The sequence below is a fragment of the Crotalus tigris genome, unplaced genomic scaffold (genome assembly GCF_016545835.1).
Source record: "Crotalus tigris isolate CLP2741 ecotype Arizona unplaced genomic scaffold, ASM1654583v1 scf7180000017614.5298720, whole genome shotgun sequence".
Classification (NCBI taxonomy): Eukaryota; Metazoa; Chordata; class Lepidosauria; order Squamata; family Viperidae; genus Crotalus; species Crotalus tigris.
The window spans coordinates 5238381-5260065 of NW_024096513.1; the positions used below are offsets into that span (position 1 = coordinate 5238381).

The 21685-nt window shown below is 37.2% G+C and overlaps 1 protein-coding gene across 4 annotated transcripts in view; it reads right to left on the reverse strand.

The window, feature by feature from the left end:
- The window catches only part of LOC120302025 (DNA excision repair protein ERCC-6-like 2), a 57407-nt gene that overhangs the window by 15470 nt on the left and 20252 nt on the right, over nucleotides 1-21685 (reverse strand). For all 4 annotated transcript variants that reach the window (XM_039329951.1, XM_039329948.1, XM_039329950.1 and 1 more), the window contains 9 exons: nucleotides 18882-18995; nucleotides 17125-17244; nucleotides 11518-11589; nucleotides 10163-10308; nucleotides 7806-7901; nucleotides 7612-7711; nucleotides 4300-4452; nucleotides 3585-3656; nucleotides 677-1841 (listed from right to left, as the gene is read on the reverse strand). In XM_039329951.1, coding sequence (XP_039185885.1) covers nucleotides 677-1841; nucleotides 3585-3656; nucleotides 4300-4452; nucleotides 7612-7711; nucleotides 7806-7901; nucleotides 10163-10308; nucleotides 11518-11589; nucleotides 17125-17244; nucleotides 18882-18995 — 2038 coding nt within the window. The remainder of the gene's footprint in view (nucleotides 1-676; nucleotides 1842-3584; nucleotides 3657-4299; nucleotides 4453-7611; nucleotides 7712-7805; nucleotides 7902-10162; nucleotides 10309-11517; nucleotides 11590-17124; nucleotides 17245-18881; nucleotides 18996-21685) is intronic.

Below are 21685 nucleotides of genomic sequence, written 5' to 3' on the forward strand. Positions count from 1 at the left end.
CAGTATTACCACAACCAGTTTACAAGAAAACTAAAGCAGAATGAAGATCCAAACAATCTCCCTGAAGAGCTTAATTTTGACAAGTTGCTCAAAGAGAATCTGGGTGACAGCCAGTCAAATGCTAGTGAGACATCATTCCAAGGAATTTGATGGAAAATGTTCTACCGGCTTTTGCTATTGGTTTAGCAGAAGTTATGCCAGGCCACATATAATTAGTTCATAAGACCAACACCTAATATGTTTTGCTGACCGTGTATAGAAGGTTTAATGCAGGACCTCATGAATGCAGCATATAAATATTTACAATAAATATATTATGTTTAATTGTTGCAAATTCCTAAATGATCTCCTCCAGTAGCTTCTTGTGAAACAAGATCAAATCTTGAAGAACGATTTGTTATCAGTGACCAATGGCTCAACGTGGCCTTCTGAATCCCTGCTCTCTGAAGAATGGAATCATGCAAAGCTGACCTCTCCTAAGCAACACAAGACCCTGTGTTGACGACATTGGGCATCTTAGATTTTAAGCAGTATAACAGAGGTGTAATCCCTGATTAGGAAGAATTTATCATCTCAAGAAGAAAGTCTAAGAACTGAAGATAACAAATTGACAACAGAAAAGAAGAAAATGGTAATTTTCTAGAAAAAAAATGCTTTGTAAAATAAATATAATTACCAAAAAGTCCATCCAGTGATCCTACTTTTTGTCTTTGGTCTGAGGGCGACTCTTTGTTTACAGAAGACTGCCATCTGCTAGAATTACCGTGTGTTCTCAATGTCATAGAAGGATAATTGAGATATGGTGAGAATCTGGACATAATTTGAATGCCACTCCTATTGACCTTCAGTGTTGGTTTTTTTTTACTAGCCTTAAATGTCTTAACTGGAAAATGTTCTTCTTCTGATGAATATTCCTCTATAATCTGAGAATCAGCATTGCTTGCTTTCCTACTTGCACTGTTTCTATGAACAACAGTTTTAGAAGACTTATTTCTTTCCTTGCTCTGGAATCGTTTTTGTTTCGCAGTACTGGTTAATTTCTGCTTTCCTGAAAGGGACATCTCAATATCTTCCGATTCGTCGCTAATATCACTTACTTCTTTCCTAGCTGTTATCTTTTGGATGTTTTCAAATGGTTTTATTTTACTGAAAGGCAGAACACTCGCATAACTCTCCTCTGAAGTCAAATGTTTTTGCAATGGTGTAAGCAAATGCATTTTTTCTGCAGCTAAAAGATCACAGTTTCTGTCTTTCTCTTGAAATCTTTTAATAGATTCATGACCATTAGGAAATTGGGTAGGAGAGACAGTATCACTTTCACATGAGCTGTCTTCAATGTCCATAACTATTCCACCTTTATTTGAGTTGTACAAGTTTTTACATCGATCCTTTTCTTCCTCAGAGCATGGTAAAACAGGATAAGCCCTAGTCGCTATTTCACCATGTTTCTCTTGTCTCTCCATACTCATTTGTGACAGCAAGGTTTTCTTACATCCTGAAATGTACCTGCCCTCAGTTTTCACAGAACCATCAATCTGGGCCTTTCCTTTGGATTGCCCTCTCATAAATCTGTGATCCGCATTTTCATCAATAGACATCCCGATGCAACCGCCATCCTCAGCTGTTCTAGTTTTCTTTTCTAGAAGTTTAGGAAATCCACACTGCAGTAAACTGAGTTGTCCCTCTGCAACTATGGCATGTTTTGCTTTGTAATTTCTCTTTCTTATTGCTTGGACCTTAGAATTTTTCTCATGCTCCTCATCACTGAAGTCACTATAAGACTCAAGTCCTTCTTTTTCTAGTGGTTTTGTATCTTGATCTTCATAATCGCACTCTGTCTCCTGTATAAAAGAAGCCATTAATTGAAAGCATTTCATTAAATATCGCTCTTAATAATCAGCCCTTAAAAACTACATTGCTGTCACAAAACTAATTGTCAATGTTTAAAAGCCATTATCATGATTTTAACATACGGTGAGATATACACTGACTATCAGCTCTTGGGTTGGTTTTGCAGATCAGTGATGAAGAGGAGTTATTTTTCTAATTTCTCTTTTCACATGTAGCTCCCTGAAAAAATGACTTCAAGAGTTGAGAGATACAGTGAAATATGTTGGCAGTTTCACAGGGAGATGGAGAGAAAAGTGACAGTATCAAAAACAGACTTCTATTATTCTGTTTGGTAGGATGGCTTGTGTTCATTGGGTATGTCTGCATTCAGTCTACATTTATATTCAGCAGGTATGGACTGTGGTGGGAAAAAAAATCCTTAGAAACGATTCAAATTCTTGGGATGACTATGTAACAACAAAAAAAGCTACCTATTATTTACTCACTAAGGAGCAAATCTTCATCATAGCTTCTACTATCTAATCTTTACAGATGTTTTCTTTTTTGTTTTTGTGCAAAATAATTATCCAAATCAAAGATATATAGAGGCATTTCTAACTCAGTAAGAAAACAAATCCTATTCCTTCAACCAGTGTTGTAAGTAATACACACAGTATTAGAAGTTTAGTTTAATTAATTTTAAGGAAATACATTGCAGAAATTAGTGGAATACTGTATATGGTATAAACATTTAAATGCACTCATTTGGCTAATCTCCACATTCTCTATATTATGATATATTTTGATACTATATATATATTTATCATACCTTGTTTATCAGCTGTACTAGACTTCGTTTTAGAATGAAGCCTTGGAATGTAACAAAATATAAATAATTCCCTTGATTCCAAATATAAATATAAACTCTAAAGTCAAGGGAATTACTTCAGATAAACTTTGCAAATGGTACACCTCTTGAAAGTTATTATTTTCTAATAGGAATCCTGTCTCAGACCCTCTATATTTCATGGAACTACATGTGCAACTTGCTGCCAACGTATTATTATGAATTCTCAGTTCTATTACTAGACTGAATATTCTGAATTTTAGTAGTGGGTGAAAATGTTCTTCTACTCTTGAACTGAAGACAATAATGATATTAAGACAGTAAAAGACAAAAAAAACCAAATGTACAGTTTATTACACTAGCTCTATAGTTACATCGTAAGCTTCACCCCTTATTATTTAATTTTTAAGAACCATCTTCATTGGCTGTACGTTATTCAATGTTTTAAAATAGAATAGAGTTGGAAGGGACCTTGAAGCTCTTCTAGTCCAGCCCCCTGCTCAAGCAGGAGGACCTATACTATCTTAGACAGGTGATTGTCCAGTCTCTTTTTAAAAACTTCCAGCGATGGAGCGCCCACGATTTTTGGGGGTAAGCTGTTCCACTGGTTGACTGTTATAAGTACCACTGAAGCTGTGCTCAGCAGTGCCATGTAACCCTAATCATATCTATTCAGCTCTATCTTTTCATGAACCAGATTCAAAGCCCATCAAATGAACTAGAAAATAAACTTTGTATATTATAATGCAATATAAAAGCATTGAATTCAGAATATCAATATCCTCACATTCCTAATACTTCTTTCTAATTCTTCCTGTTTTCTTCAGATTTGTAGAAGGAAATATTATAAATCACATTTACAAAAATATTATACAACATGTTTCATGATATTATTTAGTATTTCTACCTCACGAGGCCGGGATCCCTCTTTCAACCACGTAGCAGCTGTCATGACACCAGCTTCTACTTGGCCTTCTCTCTATAAAAGAGCAAAACACTTTTAAATAAGTCATTCCCTGAGTTGGTCTACAAATTCTACCGATGTCACTAAATTATATATTAATAGTATAAACATTCTGACTTCTGTTTCCTATGTAAGAAATCTGACTTCAATCTGTGCTCAAGGAAAGAGAATAGGGAGTATCAATTGGCACATTGACTAAGGTCTGAAAAGACCATCAAAGTAAGCGAGTTTCCTAAATTTTCTAATTTCAATGTCTGATGCAAGAATAAATTCCCACAGCCCTAAGGATTATAACGCACTCATAATAGAAATTTGGCAGAAAAAAATTCAAGGCATATGTAATACCATGTCCCAGAAGAGAGGCTGACTGAGTGAGTGGCTGACATCTTGAGTAAGAAAATAAATAATAAAGATGAAGATAAAGGAAAGAATTATGTGGTCACATTTCCCAGTAGGGAAAATATGTACATAGTTAAAATTAAATGAATGAGGGAAAATGCTATTGTAATAAAGTGGACTATTTTCATGCAATGAGAATTTGTGATTTTATCATAGTGAACATACTTTTGAATTTTCTAATGAGTATTATTCAACAACATAAAAAATAATAGGGTGGATAAATTAAAATATTCAGAAAGCCCAAATAAAAACACAGCACCTCTAGAATCTCTTTTGTAAGACAGGATCCATGGTCTTGAAGCCTGAAAAGATTACGAATCCCAAAAAGTTCTCCTTGATGCTCTCTGGATCCTTGAACTGCCTTGAAATATCGCTTGGCATTTTTACTTCCAATCGCTACACAATGCAATTGCTAAAACAGAGCAACATGCACATTTCAAAAGCACATGCCAATAATGTAGCAGAAATATGCACAGTACCAAAATAGGTTTATTGAAAGCAAGCAGAATGTTCAACAAGGAAATAATATATTTTTATTTTCCCCAACGGATGCTATTATTATTCTATCACATTAACATACAGCACAGGATCGGAATGATCTTTCCTATTATTTTGTATAACACAGTGGTTCTCAACCTTTTTAATGCCGCGACCCCCCCAACCAAAGTCGAGGACTACTCAACTGGTGCAGCACCGTTTGCAGAATGGGACTTTTGGCAGGCTCAGCAGGGCAGAGACAGCCTGGACAATTCCTATTGGCTTTTGAAAGCCAATAGAATTAGACCCTATTCAAGAGAGTCTATTCTATTGGCTTTCAAAAGCCAATAGAATAAAAGGGAGTAGCACAGCTAAGGAAAAGGGGGGAAAAATTGCGGACTGCGTTGTTTGGCGACCCCCATGAAATGGTCGTTCGACCCCAAATGGGGTCCCGACCCACAGGTTGAGAACCACTGGTATAACATAAGAAATTAAGAAATCTATTAAAAACCTGTTACAAAGACATACTGTTCAGTGCATCATCATCATCATCATCATCATCACCACCATCGTCATCCCTGCAATATTTTATTAGCTAGAATAGCAAATGATATTAACATACTAGATAAAGCTCACCTGCTTACTATCAAGTAAGTATTATTTAAGCTAGGTCACAGAAAGGTCATGAAATTGGTCACAATGTACTATCATCCTGGTTTTCCATTGTCCAGAGCAATTCCTTCTAATCTCTCGGGCTCTGATCTAAGGTGGTCTGTGAGAGGAATAGCTTTGTAAAGGGAGCATGTGAAGCAGGTGAATCGTACATTGCCTGCCTCTGATATAAGACGGCAAAGACAGCATCCCTATCCGTACATTTTACTGAAGTCCAACTTCACCCATTACATCTAAAATATACTCATAAATATAGAAGTATTTAGATTGGGTGTCGGCCAAAATGTATGTAAGACAGCATAATCTTATCCAGTAAAATGTATAACCATGACACAACTTTAAATCTCCCAAATTATTCTCCCTCCACCATGTAAAGTGGGAGCGCTGAGGATTACTTAAAAGCTTTATATTTCACAAATTCAGATATTGTGTAGATTCTAGACATGTGAACTTCTATGACAGTGATCTTTTTTCCCAGTCCTGAACCCTAGTGAGCACAATAGCACTCATGTCTATGGTTAGTATAGTAGGGTTAGTATTCTGCAGTTTTCTTTGCTGTGGTCTGCGCTGGAAACTACCCCTAACAGCCTGTTCCTCTCCAGCTGTGATGGATTATACTACTTGGAGATGATCAGAGTTGAAATCCAGCATAGCTGGAGGATATCAGAAGTCTGATTTAGAAGGATCAAAATTCAGACTGCCTGAATGTTTCACGTTTATGGTTGAGGCATGACATTTTAGGATGTCACCTGAGGAGCAAAAAAGGAACCGGAAGACAGAATAAGAGAAAGAAGGGACAGATACCCTTAAATTCTTAATAGTTAACAGTAAATATCCTAGATGAGAGATGTCAGCAGTGAGATCAAGTAATCCGTACCTGCACTTTACAAGAATATTTCAGAAGAAGAAAAATAACTTCTTTTTCTCCCCTTTTATTCTACAGATAAATGAAACATTCAGGATGTGCATTGACTGAGCACTATAAAGCACAGCAGGAAAAAAGTCTCTTGGAGACATGGCAAAAAAGCATCCTTTCCACTTTCTCTTTCCTGCAATTACAAAGTGAATAGCCAGCAGGGATATACTTCAAGATCTGACAACACAGAGGCAATCTGTCAAGCTGCATACTGTAATTCTATATAAGTCAAATGCGTACACCACATTTGATAACCAGATTCAGAACTTGGGATTTCTTTCTTCCTCCTCTGTTGCACTCTAAATCCTTGATGGCTTCATGAATTGCTTTTGCATCTGAAAAGCAGTTTGATTATTATTAGACAATATTTAGAGTGAAAATGGACAACTTTTCTTTGCCCACTGGCTGCCTTTAGAGATCTTGCACCTTTTTTCTGCCTTTGCAAGATAGCCATGGGGGATCAAGAGAAAATACATCTGAGCTAAGAAGGCATTACAGATGCGGATATACAAGTAGTCCCCGACTTATAACCATAATCCAGCCCAGAATTTATGGTGCCAAGTGAGAAATTTATTAATTTATTAATTAAATTTATTTATTATTATTATTATTCACTATTTGTTAAGTGAATCACTGCAGCTGTTAAATTAGTAAAACAGATGTTAAGTGAATCTGGCTTCCCCATTGACTTTGGTTGTCAGGTTGCAAAAGATGATCACGTGACTATAACCTTCATAAATATGAGTCAGCTGCCAAGCATCCCAATTTTCATCACATGACCACAAGGATGCTACAATGGTTGTTAAGTTTGAAAAACGGTTATTAAGTCACTTTTTTCTGTGTCGTTGTAACTTTGAACTGTTGTAAGTCAAGGACTACCTGTAACAGGGTGGCATCAGGAAGACTATTAAATTTCTTAAATTCATGCCAAAGTCATGCCATTCTTCACCAGTGGCTGGAAACAGATTCAGGATTAACAGACTTTGTGTTTTCAGAACTAGCTAGAAAAAGGAGCAGAAGGAGATGGGGCAGCCATCATCCTTTGTCCTAAGTGCCAATATCTCTTCTTGACTAATGCATTCACAATCTGCAACATGCTACCTAAGAGTGTCTTTAAAACTACAGACCTCAGAGCCTGAACATTCCCTGAGTTTTGTGCTTTTGTCCGCTGAAGAATTGTTGAGACTTAAAAGTTTCCATAACTTCTTGTGCCACTTTGGCTTTCCCAACAAATATGTTGTGATTGTGGGCATAGTAATAAAATAAAATTTGATTTTTTTTTATTAAAATGCATTTGGGTCAATGGCAGAGTTCCTTTTCCTTAATAATATACAGTGTAGGAATGCTTAATTTTATGAATCAGAATTAAATTAATCCGAAAGCTATAAAAACAAACTAAAGATTACTGAGTTGTATTTGGTTGAATTCCCCTCCCCCACAAACGGGCCAAGTCATAGCAATGTATTAAGAAACCAACATGACTGCAAATATAATGAAAAGTTTTACCTGTTTGTAAATCTGTCGTAAGTACATCATCTCTTCCACAGTCCCCAAAGAAATTAGCCGAAATACTTTCACATCCCTCCGCTGGCCAATTCTGTATGCTCTGCAAAATCATTATTTTCAAGATCAAAATAAAGATGAACCTCCCAACCATAGAAATAAAACTTTTTTTAACCAATTAATATATTAGAATGTACCTGTCAATGGCTTGAAGATCATTAGCTGGATTCCACGTTGGATCAAACAGTATGACAATATTAGCACCAACAAAATTAAGACCCAATCCACCAGCCCTTTATAACAAGGAAAAGAAATGTAAATGGTAAGGAACAAATAAAGGAGTGCAAAACAATTTATACCATACACCAGTAGTAGTCCTGCTCTAATTTTTTTTCTCTTTACAAATTAATGACAATTTCTCAATTATCAGCAATTAAGGCTACAAAACAAAAACAAAAATACAATGTAGATTTTCATTATAGACAAACTCATAGCAGTTCCAAGATTTTCCCAAAACCATTTGAGTGTGCTAGAGGTGATGACTAATCACTTCCATAATTCACATCCTGATGGGAAAACTGCAGCCATTTTTACAGCATCATAATGACTTTAAGATATATAACTTGTCCAACAACATAAAGTTTGCATTCTTAGCCAACCTATGTGGAGAAAAATTAACATTTATATTGAATATATTACTCTTATTTTTTTAAAAAAAGTATTTTACCACATAGTTAACCTACATTTCATTTGATACCAGGAGATCCATGTTCATTTTGGTTATCAATAAAAACTTAAGAAATAAAGTTATCTAAATGTTCTTCATCTTCAAGTTTTCATACAATGCTTCCTTTCCACCATTTTTAAATTAGGCAAAAATAGACCACATAAATAATTATAGTTCATTATAGTTTTATATTAAACTACACATAAAACAATTATGGTGCATTATAATTTTATACTAAACTACACATAAACAATTATGGTGCATTATAAATTTTCATTAAACTACTTAGCAAGGACACAGGGAAGGCATCAGAATAGGTGGAAGTGATGCATTTTAAGGAAAACTGGCATTTTCATCACCTGTTTCATACTATCTCCTTGACTTTTTAAATATATACATACACTCCACAGATATTTCTGCAACTAAGTGTATTCCATGCTGATAACTCTTACTGACATATTTAGATAACTTACAATCTCTAGTGCAGACTGAGAATCAAATTGCATGACATGACCGTGTGATAGGTTTTCCTTTTTTAAAATCAGAACAGTATACTTAGTATTATTTCTCTACAAATGTTTTGAAGCAATACAATTTCTGAGTGAATCTAGAACACAGGTCGGCAACCTGCGGCTCCGGAGCCGCATGCGGCTCTTTGAGCCTTCCCCTGTGGCTCCCAGCCTCCTCTGCCTTTGCAGAGAGAGACAGAGACAGAGAGAGGCAATTGCGCTTCCCTGCTTCTCTCTCTCTCTCTCTCTCTCTGTGGTTTTTTGTGTGTGTGTGTATGTGTAAAAGAGAGTGCACTCACAGTGTTCTCAGAGGAGCTGAAAAGCTTACTGGGCGGAGCTCCTCCCTTTCCTGCGTCTCTGCAGGAAGCAGGAAGCAGGAAGGGTAGGAGAGAGCTAGCTAGCCCAGCTAGGCTGACTCAGGAATTCTGGGAGTTGAAGTCCATGAGTCATAAAAGAGACGAGGTTGCTTACCCCTGAGCTTGTTGGACAACAGCTTGAAGCTTGCCAGGTGAGCAGCAGATGGGGGGGGGGAGAAAGAGAGAGAGAAAAAGAGAGAGAGGGAGGGAGGGAGGGAGGGAGAGAGAGAGACAGGAAAGAGAGAGAGAAAGAAAGAGAGTGGGGGAAGAGGAGTGGCAGACCAAGGGCAGATAGAGAGGGAGGGAGAGAGAGAGACAGAGAGAGAGAGAGAGAGAAACCCTTTTGACATCTAAAATGAAGATAACACTGCATATATCCTTTTTTTACCTTTGTGTGTATGTAATTTTATTCTCTTAAAGCAGGGGTAGGCAACCCAAAACACTCAAAGAGCCACTTGGACCTGTTTCCCACCAAAAACAAAACATCAGGAGCCGCAAAATCCTTTTGATATCTAAAATGAAGATAACACTGCCTATATCCTTTTTTACCTTTATTATAGTTGTGTGTGTGTGTGTGTGTGTGTGTGTGTGTGTATGGACATTTGTGTGTGTGTGTGTGTGTGTGTGTGTGTGTATATATATATATACATACACATACACACATACACACATACATACACACACACACACACACACACACTAAAAATAAAAGTAAAAATATGACTCTTGGGAATATCCATACTATTAAAACAATGATCACCAAGAGAATACATAAGAACATGATTCATTTTTAACTTCTGCCCTCAGAGTTTTGAGTGACGAAGTCTACTTCCCAGTTTTATAATAGCCAATAGAAATGTTATTGCTTCTTCCCAAGGAGATGACAAATGCAAGCTCAATCAAGAGTGCAATAAATTTGCAATACATTTCTCTCTAGACAGAAGCAGACATGGCATTCTTACATTGTAGAAACCAGGCAAATGTTAACTTCTTCCATGCTGTTGAACTCTTTTACTATTTTGATCCTGTCCTCTGCCTTTGTATGGCCATCGAGTCTTCTGTAATCTAGCCCAGATGCCATGCAATACTGTTCCAGAACATCAAGTAACTAATGGAAAAAGCAGTAACTGAACAGTTTAAAAAACAACTACCAGGCAAATCACGTTCCTAATAGCTCATTTTTTTCATCATTAATCCAAAGTCACACATACTGGCTGAAAAGAAATATTTCTCATTTCCATTGTTTGTATTTATTATATTAGTATTAAATTTTAAATTTTCCCACTCTCTAGAACGTTATAATAATGTTGTAATTTAATACAGAAACTTCACATACATTTAGATCAGAATCTGTAAAAACCAGACAATTAAGTGTGGGATTTCTGCTTTGCAGCATTTGGGACTTATGACATGGCTATTACTGCTTTATCTTGATTGCCATGTCATAAGATCCAAAAAACGGCAGAGCAGGAATTCCACGCATCAAAACCAAAGTGTTTGGGCTTGGTTAGAAGCACAATCATATATATATGGTTTAGGGGGAAAAATTATCCTGGGGTTCAGTGGGGATTATTTCCAACAGATTCAATATTAAATTTTATACTTAACAAATGATTGACATAACATTCATTTTTCTTGTAGAAAAATGTTCAGTGCTGGAAATGTATCATATCTACATGACGATCATCATATTATGATATACACAAATTGATTTTATTGCATGAACCAAGGAATGTAAGAAGAGCCTTGCTGAATCAAAGCCAAAGTTTTATAAATCCAGCATCTGCAATGCACAGGGGCCAACAATATAATATACCGGGGATCTCAAAACACAAACAGGAGCCTAATCTACTTTTAATACCCTCTGGCAGTTGAAGATATTCTGCATGTTATTCAAGCGAAATATGCAGCCATAGTAAATTTTACTGACTCTATCCTTTACACATATCTAAACTGGTGCTCCTTTACATTTGATGGTAGTGCATTCCACATTTTTTAATACCTACTTCGTATTTCCTTTTATTGGTTTTGAATCTGAATTATTTTGCATAAATACTCCTAAATTTTAGTGTATTGAGAAAAGTTGGGAGAAAACCTCATACGATCATTTGGAGAGCATTTCCCAAAGAATAAATTTGGGATTATCGGAGTAGAAATGTATGATGTAAAAAAAGGTTTTCTCCTTTAAAGAATTGTAGCATTTGAAGATGCTTCATTCTCTATTATTCCATGCATAATCATTTTAAGCAGTAGAAATCAGTAACTGGTGAAAGATGCTAATATTCCCTGGGTTTTACATTAAGATCACATAGCTCACCTTTGTTGAAAAAGAAAAAAGAAGCACTTTATCTTTGTTTTTTCTGAAATGATTTAAAAGCTTCTGAAGGACCTGGAAGTGAACAATGGAAAATAACATTGATTAAATCTTCACCCCCAAATGTTTTACCAGATCTACTTTACATAATACAATATCTTTATTTTGGTCTTTAAATAAAAATACAGATATAGCAGAATCAACAAGTATCACAGAAAAACAATCTGTTATCTAGAACATACGAGAACAAGGACTACAGAGCTAAAAGATGGTTAAATAAAGCCAAAAAACTGCTATAAAACTGAAAACTACATATAATGAATAAAATATAGTTAAGTTGATAGTGTGCTATATGCAACCTACAAAAAAGAAATGAATTAAAAATTAAGTTGTGGCAACAGAAGCTAGACAACCAAAATCTCTGGAAATAAGCACCAGCATTGTAATAGCATATATCAAGCCTGTTTAGCTCTGGCTGGCTATCAATTCCTGATCATTTTTGTACAATGCTGCCAAGAATTTGGCAATACTATGTGTTGAGTCAGAGATTTGTAGGGAGATCTAGAATTGCTCTGTAAGCTTATAAACCTAGTGAATAGTTGGGAGAGGAAGGGTACTCTGGGCATCTATCTAAAATGAGCAACACAGGAAGATGTGCTTCATGATACCAATTGCCCACCAGCATTCCAGGGGCAAACTTATTGATCTTCCTATGTCTCTCATCTATCATAGCAGTGGTGACACCACAACAAGCCAAAATAAAGATCCTTGTGCTATTAGGGCCCTCTAGCTGTTTAAAGTATGCAACTAATATTACTCTATACCAGCGGTTCTCAACGTTTGTGTGACGGCGACCCCCGTCACACAAACGTTATGCGCATGCGTGGCGTGCCGCGCATGGGGGCGGGGCCATGCGTGGCGTGCATGCGCGGCGCCCCTCATGCATGGCGCGCACGCGCAGCGGCACCCCATGCGTGGCGCGCATGCGCAGCGGCACCCCATGCGTGGCGCGCATGCGCAGCGGCACCCCATGCGCGGAGCGCATGCGCGGCACCGCCCCATGCGCAGCGCACATGCACGGCGGCGCCTCCGGAGGGGAGAAAATGGCAGATTGCCACCTTTGGCGACCCCCGAAAAATGGTCGATCAACCCCAAATGGGGTCGCGACCCATAGGTTGAGAACCGCTGCTCTATACTTTAGGTTTTCCATGGTCGGAAAGTTTAGAGTTTGGCTTAAATCAGTTTGGTAGTGTGTCCCCATTATACACTGTTCACAGAGTAAATGGGGGGGGGGGAGAGAGAATCCAAGTGATAATTTGTCTAGCCAGATTCTCTTTCAGGAGGACTGAGACCTACCTTCAGCATTAGTGAGGCTAAGCTCATAGGGGTAAACACTGTCTTGGCCAAAAAATTAGTATCAACATCCCTACTCCATACTGCACTTTCATCTACTTAGAATAGCATTAGGACAAACAGTGAGATATCTGTTTTATGGAATTTGGACAAATGCCAGTGGGGGAAGGGGATTAAGTTGCAAAAATGGTTAAAGAAGTTTCATCATGATCTTTCTTCAGATAGTGTAAGGACTGCAAGTCTGAAGCTGCATTTTGATTTATAATAAATTTTAAGTAATAATAGTATATTCCTCAGTGTTTGGGGGATCATAGTTGCTGTGAGCTTCCTGGAGCCAGAAGCATGAAAGATCACACTTAAAAGCATGAGAGTTACTCAACCTTGTTCTCTTTGTATGTCACAGGTATATGTCAGAAGTGTGCCTTTGATCTCTTGGCAAAGGCCATAAACTTGGTTTTATGAAAGTTTATTTCCAGATGATCCTCTCTTGCAAAAATGGTTAAAGAAGTTTCATCATGACCTTTCTTCAGATAGTGTAAGGACTGCAAGTCTGAAGCTGCATTTTGATTTATGATAAATTTTAAGTAATAATAGTATATTCCTCAGTGTTTGGGGGATCATAGTTGCTGTGAGCTTCCTGGAGCCAGAAGCATGGAAGATCACACTTAAAAGCATGAGAGTTACTCAACCTTGTTCTCTTTGTATGTCACAGGTATATGTCAGAAGTGTGCCTTTGATCTCTTGGCAAAGGCCATAAACTTGGTTTTATGAAAGTTTATTTCCAGATGATCCTCTCTTCAGTACTGAGCAAAGTCACCACCCCTTATGATCTTTTGAGTCCTTCAGGGGTCTCAACTCACACTGCATCTATCCATGTTCTTTGACTAGAGGTAGGGGGAGGATGCAGAGGGAGGGGAATACGAAACCCAGCACAGCATTTATGAGAAATTTAACAGAAGCTCTGTTCAACCTTTGGGTTGCAATAGTGCTTGATTAATGACTTTGGAGTTTGCATCTGACTTTTAGGGGCATACCATTGTGGATATATGAATACGAGATAGTAAGCACCAATCGATCAAAGAAGCTTCCAGTTTCTCCCACAAATTGGATCAAAAAAGAGTAAAATGTAGACTCAGCTGTGTTGACCTAGAGGTCAACATAGCTGCCTAATGTGCAAGCAGCCCAGGTTCGAATCTCAGAAGGGTATGTCTGGCTGATGAGAGTTAATTAGCTTGAAATAGCTATTCCAGTCTTCCTTAATTCTTTGTTAGCAATCCAAATTTTTTTTTTAAATACACACATACACACACACACACACACACACACACACACAGAGAGAGAGAGAGAGAGAGAGAGAGAGAGAATGACAGATCGATTGGGTTGCAAATAGGTGTAGAAGTTTATAAATTTTGGATCTGTTTTGCAAGGGGGGAAGCTATTATTGTTGCAATATTGTTGTTGCAATCAGTGTTCAAGTAGGGAGGATAATCTGTGTTTTTGTTCTTTGTCCTTTTAATTAATTTTTTAAAATATTTTTGTCTAATTTTGTCTTTGTTACATTTTTCCCTTTGAATTTTAACCTTTTGAATAAAATAAAAAATTAAAGAAAAAACATCCAATCTATTTAATCTTTTTTAACCATTGGTGCTCAAAAAAATTAGCATACCTTTAGTTGATAAAAACTAAAGCTATGCTATTTTTTTTTTTTTTTTTGAGCACCCATTGCTAAGGAGTGAATGTCTTCTCAAAAGCGGGATATTCCTTCTTCACCTTGCTCCTCAAATTCCTTCAGTCTTTATGGAGCCTCTGACCTACATTTTGAGAATCCCATCCTGTTTAATGAGTAGAAGAGCCTGCATTCAAATAACTACAATCACAGGACTCCAAATATTATGAAATACTAGCCAATGCTAATTGATATGACAGCATTGTCTCTGTCTATGTTTTATTATAGAACTCTCTATGGTAATAAAGGGCTTTGTTTAATACTAAATAAAAGAAAATGCCTGGAACAAAAATAGCATCCTCCAGGAACAATGTGAAAGGCACAAACCACAGGTACATAACATTGTGATTTGCTCATTATTTGATCTTTGTCTACAGGCAATAATCATATTTAATTAGTTTACTAAGACTGCAATCCTAAGGAGCCTGGATTGTACTGGTTGTCTCTCTGAGTGTGAGAAAAATGCTCAGATATCAGAAAGGGAACTCTCACATTGGGCCTTCTCCTCCATCTCTGATAAAAACCATTCTTTTCTATCTGAGGACCTCCAACAGAGTTGGAACAAAAGGACACTGCTGGAATATCTGCAGATCTGCTAGGTCAGTGGTGGCGAACCTATGGCATGGGTGCCAGAGGCAGCACTCAGAGCCTTCTTTGTGGCCACGCACACCGTTGCCCCAGTCCTAGGCCTTCAGCTGGGTTTTATAAAACCTTTTCGCTTTAGGCCTTCAACTTTTTGCGGGGAAAAAAAAGATCTTGCAAAGTTGGAATTGATTGATTGAACTTTTTAGTCCCACCCGGTCTGTTACCACCGCAGTCACGCCCACCCAATGGGCCATGCCCACCCAATGGGCCATACCCACCCAGCACCTGATGACAAGTGGGTTTTGGGTTGCAGTTTGGGTACTCGGTCTCTAAAAGGTTCGCCATCACTGTGCTAAGTCCAACACTCCCTCATCCCTGGGAGTCCCTCACCCGTCTTCTCTAATGACCAAATGTTTTCTTCCTTCAAACAGGTTACAAAGAGCACAATGAAAGGACAGCACTGGTGATCAGAGAACATTCTGAATTTGCTGAGATGAACTGCATCTTAGGGTACTGAAGAAACTTCTTAAAAGTCTGCCTTTGTGAATTATTTTTAACAGATACCAGAGATGGTCTATTATTTCACACAGAAAATATTTTCCAACATAAAGGAACGTGACGGATTACTGAAATAATTTAGAAAATGCATTACAATAATTCATAAAAATAAACTTGGCGCTATCCTGGCTACTTAAGATACCTATTTCAGTTCTATTTTTCAGTTACTGATTTGTTCATGTAAGTCAGCATCGCTGGCTGAGGAATTCTGGAAGTTGAAGTCCACAAGTCATAAAAGGGCCAAGTTTGAAGGCCCTTGATGTAAGTTAACTCTACAGAAGTCAGCAATACGTTCTTGAGTTTTGGACTCAAATCTAATTTTAAAAGCTGTCTCTGTAATATTTTCATAACTTTCTTTCAGGTAAAGCTTTGTAGATTCATTAAAAAATAAAGTAAATCTCCTAAGAGCAATTGTACCCGATTAAAGCTTTCATTTTATTAGTGTCCTACTAATTTCATATTTTAAAATATGCTTGTAATAGTTCATTCCTTACAAAAATACAGAATACTGACTATATAAAACTTAGGTGGAAATAGGAACACCCTTTCTGAACAAAAATTGCCTGCAAGGTGAAAGCAAACCAGTAAATAATTTGCATTTTTGTTGTGTGGATATTGAAATGCCTGGCTGCTAATACCTAGAAAATTTCTCCACTCATTTCACTACTACTCATTTGCTGGTGCTGCTTTTACATCACTGTGTACATATACTACAAGATCATTAACAGCCATTCAGAGTTATAGTGGACCTCCTCATAACGTCTTAAAAATAATTTCTGAAATTACAATGGCTGCACATACACACAGTCACATGATCACATTTTGGGCAACTGGCTAATCTCTACAGTAATTTACAGCACCCTGTGGTCACTGCATTGTGATTTGTAACTCTTTTTGTAGGTTTCTGGTCTTTACTTCCAGTTTTTGGCAAGAAATGCCAATTGGGAAAAATGGATTTCTTTAATGACCATGTGTTTGCTTAATGACCACCACAAAAAATATCAAAAAATTTGAACCAATAACATAGTGTCTCGACTTATGGTTGCAATGACTTACAACCACTATTCTGGGTTTTGATTATGGTTATAAGTCAAGGACTACCTGTACTGCAAACTCTAGGAAGACAGAAATCATAGGGTACTTTTATATATTCTGGTTGTTTTCCTTCCAGACAGGTAGAAAGAAAGAGATTTGATATTTGCATTGCCTGATTCCAAACTGCAGAACTCTTGACTAAATTCCTCAGAAAAGTGTCAATGATGATGGTTTTGTAATAATCATAATTATTATAATCATTATGGTTTTTCTACAAATGGTGTGCTGAATGCAAGCAAAAGAAATATGTACTGGAAAACAGCTCTTCTCCATCTTTCTCTTCTTTTACTTACTTTCATTTTCCCACTATATTTTGGATCTGAAAGAGTTTCAAAAGCAGCATTTTTGCTAAGGTCTACAAAATCAGGAAACTTGGAAAAAACATGGCTGCAGATTCTTGTGATGTAGGCCTCCTAAAATAAAATACAAATCAATCAAAAGAAAATGCTGAATTAATAGCTGAAATTAAAGAAGTGGAAAAAATAAATTTAGTGCAAGGAAAAATTGAAAACATGAGCAGTCTCTAAGGGATTTTCATTTGTGTAACAGTAGCAATAGCAAAAAGACATTCCTTCTACTTTAAATAAGCTAAAAGGAAAAAAAAAGGGGGGGGGGAGAACTGGAGTGACAAAAGGACAAATAAGAATAAATTCCATGGCTAAAAGTGTCCTCACATTTAGCCTATTTCTTTAGTCTACATCTCCCCATAGTTCAAAAATCTCATATATCCATCTCAGTTTCATTCTACCAATATATAGATATATTCATATCTTGAATTGTTACTTCTCATTCCAGGACCATCATTTTTTTTTTGCTCCTCCAGAATATCTTCATGAAATTCCTCCTATTTGTGGTCTTAACTATCAATTCTTTACCCTTCCTTCCTTCCTTCCTTCCTTCTCTCTCCAGTTGTGTCCAACTCTAGGGTGTGATGCTCATCTCCATTATTCAAAGACATTTTCTACGGTCATGTGGCCTGCATGGCTGTATACCAAAGGCGCACTGAACACTATTACTTTTCTACCAAAGTAATATCTATTAATCTACTTGCATTTGCCTGCTTTCTAACTACTAGGAGAGCAGGAGCTGGGGCAAGGAGCAGGAGCCATGACTATTCCCCCTTATTCCAGACTGAAAGCTACAACAGTCAGGTTGTGGCTGTAATTTCATTTCCCTCTTCTCTTGGAAAGGAAGAGGAGAAAATGGGGGATAGCAACTGTGTCCTCTGCTGATTTTTCCAAGCTAAAACTTGTAGTAGATCTGACTGCTACTATACCCTTCTTATATTTCGAGGCAGAAAGAAGGGAAATTAGAAAGCAGCAGCCTTCCATAACCCCTTTGGACATTCTGCAGCCATTCCTTTTTCCTCTTTCTATTGGAAGGCAAAAAAAAGAGCAGGCTTGTAGCTTAACTATTGATACCGGCTAGAGAAAACTGCACTCAGAAAGATTGTTTTGAAATAAATGAATGTAAAACACACAGCAGGTATCAAAGAGATTGCTAGGTTACAGGGAGTGGAATGAGACCACCGCACTGCCTCTTTACTAACGGGGCAGTTCTTGCTCAGTTCCTTACAACTTTGCGTTCTGTCCCTGTTGCCATAAAAAAGTAAAGGCGGAAAAACCGGTAGATTCTGGGAAGAGCAATATAGGCAACTCAGTCATTAAGCCAAGCAGCGATTAAGTGAAATGCATATGATCGTTCTTCAGCTTTCCTTTGTTTTATAGATCCATGAAGGTCATAAATGTGTGGACTGATTGTAAAGTTACTTTTTCACCACTGTCATGATTGCGAACATCACTAAACAAGGACTACCTGTACTTTCAAGCTGAATAGGGATGGCAGACACTAAAATCACGTTTGTATTCCTAGACTCAAACAGTCTATCTATTACAGACTTGGAAGTATATTTCCTTAAAAACAATATAATTTCAACATAATTTTAACATTTATGTCTCATTTATGAATGAGACATAAAATGAAGAATGGAGTTTACCAGAAGATTGCTGTTTCAAATCATTGCTGAAAACAAAGACTTGAGAAAACTAACCTGCTGTTTGCTAGTGTTCTCTGTCTGTAACAGGGCAGCATGATTTGCTATCTTACGAAGGACTGTCAAATAACTGAAATATAATGCATTCATTGTTTCACCATGAGCATTTGTCTGTAGAAATATAAATAGTTTAAAAATTCAGAAAACTTGAGAACTTAAATAAGGCTATAAGTACTATTAAATATTTATTTTACAAAATCCAGTGTTTGGATTTCTTTTCTCTGGGATTGAGGAGAAAATCTGAATTCTAGAATATTACAAACGTATTTTGTCCTTTACTGAACAGAAAAATACACAATATTCTGCCTCTAAAGTTTCATGTCAGCATGTCAAATTAAAATGTTTTGTTATAATTTATAGTGGGAAAATACTGATCTGAAAAAGGCAAAAAAATGTCAATTTCCTTTTCATTTCATGAACAGCAAGCATCCCAATAGTCTTTTAAACATAAAAAAAATACAATGTGTTTTGAAATCATGATCTACTCATTCAAGGTCCTCCTATGTGCAAAAAGAGATAACCTGACGGTGGATCTATACTGTTAGCCTTTGAGGTAGCCCAAACACCACCCCCCAACAATGAGTATTAATGTTACTCTTATTTGAAGGTTACAGTAACAGAATCTTGCATGTCTGAAAGCACTTCTCCTCACCCCTGCCTTTACTTTCCAGAAAACTGGAGCGGGTCCCTTCCCCTTTCTCCACCCTCATCACTCCTTCAGAGTCAGATTTCTCTTATTGGAGCATTATCTAACCTGCAGCTCTTCCTCCTATTTCCCAAGGTTATTTTCACAGCCCATTACTATACTCCCCCCCCAACAAACATTTCAATATGTATTTAAGTGAAATAACTGCCATCTTAATGAAGCTGAAAAATAATGAATTAAATCTCTTAAAGCCACCTCTATACACAAACGTTAAAATAGGGTGGGAAAGGCATAACAAGATCTAGGCTGATATAATAGATTATAATCAGAATGTAGATTGTACTTTGTTCAAGATATTTTATGTGGACTAATACAATAAATAAAATACATACTCTCCTGCATAAAAAGCACAGCACATCCCAAAGTGACTACGGTTTAAACGTATTTCTTTCGTGCTGGAATTTCTTTTTATTTGTAGGAAGTCTTGTATATGGGTGATGAATCAAAATAGCAACCCCAACATGGATGTTACCTTATCTGGAGCAGATAAGAACCCTTTGCTGCCCAAGTCAAGTCAAGTAGATCAGACCTTAGTTCAGAGCACAGATAAAGCTACACAGAAGAATTAGAAATGTTCTAATGAATCAGAAATGATTTCTGTAAACATAGCTTGAAAGCCATGGACTAGGAACTTTTTGACTGAGTGATGCATTTCAATTTCATTAGTCCATTTGTTAAACAACTTTAGGCTGCTTAATGTTTATTCAAATGTGCCACTGTTATGCAAAGAGGTATAATCTGTTAACACCACCCCCTATCTCTGTCATCTTGTGTCAGTTCTTTGATATACTTTGCAGAGTTCCGTATGTTCTTAGGTGTGTAAATCCTATCTACAGAAGCAGCGGCTATCACAATGTCTGGGGCTTCAATGTCTCCAATTATTATGAAGTCTGTCCATGCTTCCTGATGCCAGTCATCTACTAAACTATGATGGTTCCCTTTTCCTGAGCATGGGAAATGAAGGAGTATGCAGTTTTATCAATTCACAAAAGAGAATGGTCTACAGAATAGTTTATATCACCTTTCTTTAAGTCAGTGGTTCTCAACCTGTGGGTCGGGACCCCATTTGGGGTCGAACGACCATTTCACGGGGGTCGCCAAAGAACGCAGTCCGCCATTTTTTCCCCCTTTTCCTTAGCTATGCTACTCCCTTTTATTCTATTGGCTTTTGAAAGCCAATAGAATAGACTCTCTTGAAAAGAGTCTAATTCTATTGGCTTTCAAAAGCCAATAGGAATTGTCCAGGCTGTCTCTGCCGTGCTGAGCCCGCCAAAAGTTCCATTCTGCAAACGGTGTTGCACCAGTTGAGTAGTCCTCGACTTACAACCGGTTGGGGGTCGCGGCATTAAAAAGGTTGAGAACCACTGCTTTAAGTGTTGAAGTGTGAATAGGAATATGACTTTCATGGCTAGAACAAATAACTTAAAGTATAACAGACAATGTATGTGTGTGTATATGCAGGGATGCATTCAAGTCAGTGTTAACTTCTGGCAACTGCCTAGATTAAGTCCCTGCATTTTTCTTGGCAACATTTTCAGAGGTGGTTTGCCCTGGCCTCCTTGTTAGGATTTGTAGAGTGTGATTAGGCCAAGGACACTCAACTAGCTTTGTGCCTTAGGCAGGCCTAGAACTCATGGCTTCCTGGTTTTTAGCCCAATGTCCTTAACTACACCAAACTGGCTTTCATAACAGCCAATACAGATGCTTAAATCCAAAAACTAAATTCATAAAAAAATATCTAGAATAACTTTTTAGCTCATTTTCCCCTCCATGTTAATGATGGCTGGGCACTGGAAAAATATTGCCTCTACCTCTTCTCCATAGGCTACGTTTGAAGCCTATGCAAGGCATCTTCAGTGTATTTTGCCCCATCTTTCACAATTGTTAGCTTCGCTTACTTTGTATAAAGTTAGGATATAAACCTTAAAACACCTGGGAATTTATTCCACAACACATGCTTAAAATTCAAAGTAGTCTTCTTCTTCGAGTATCTGAAACATATTTAACCTGAAACTCAAAAAAAAAAAAAAACCTCATCCAATAGCTTTCCAGTAGACCAGCAATGATATCAACAACTGTCTCAAATAACTACTTT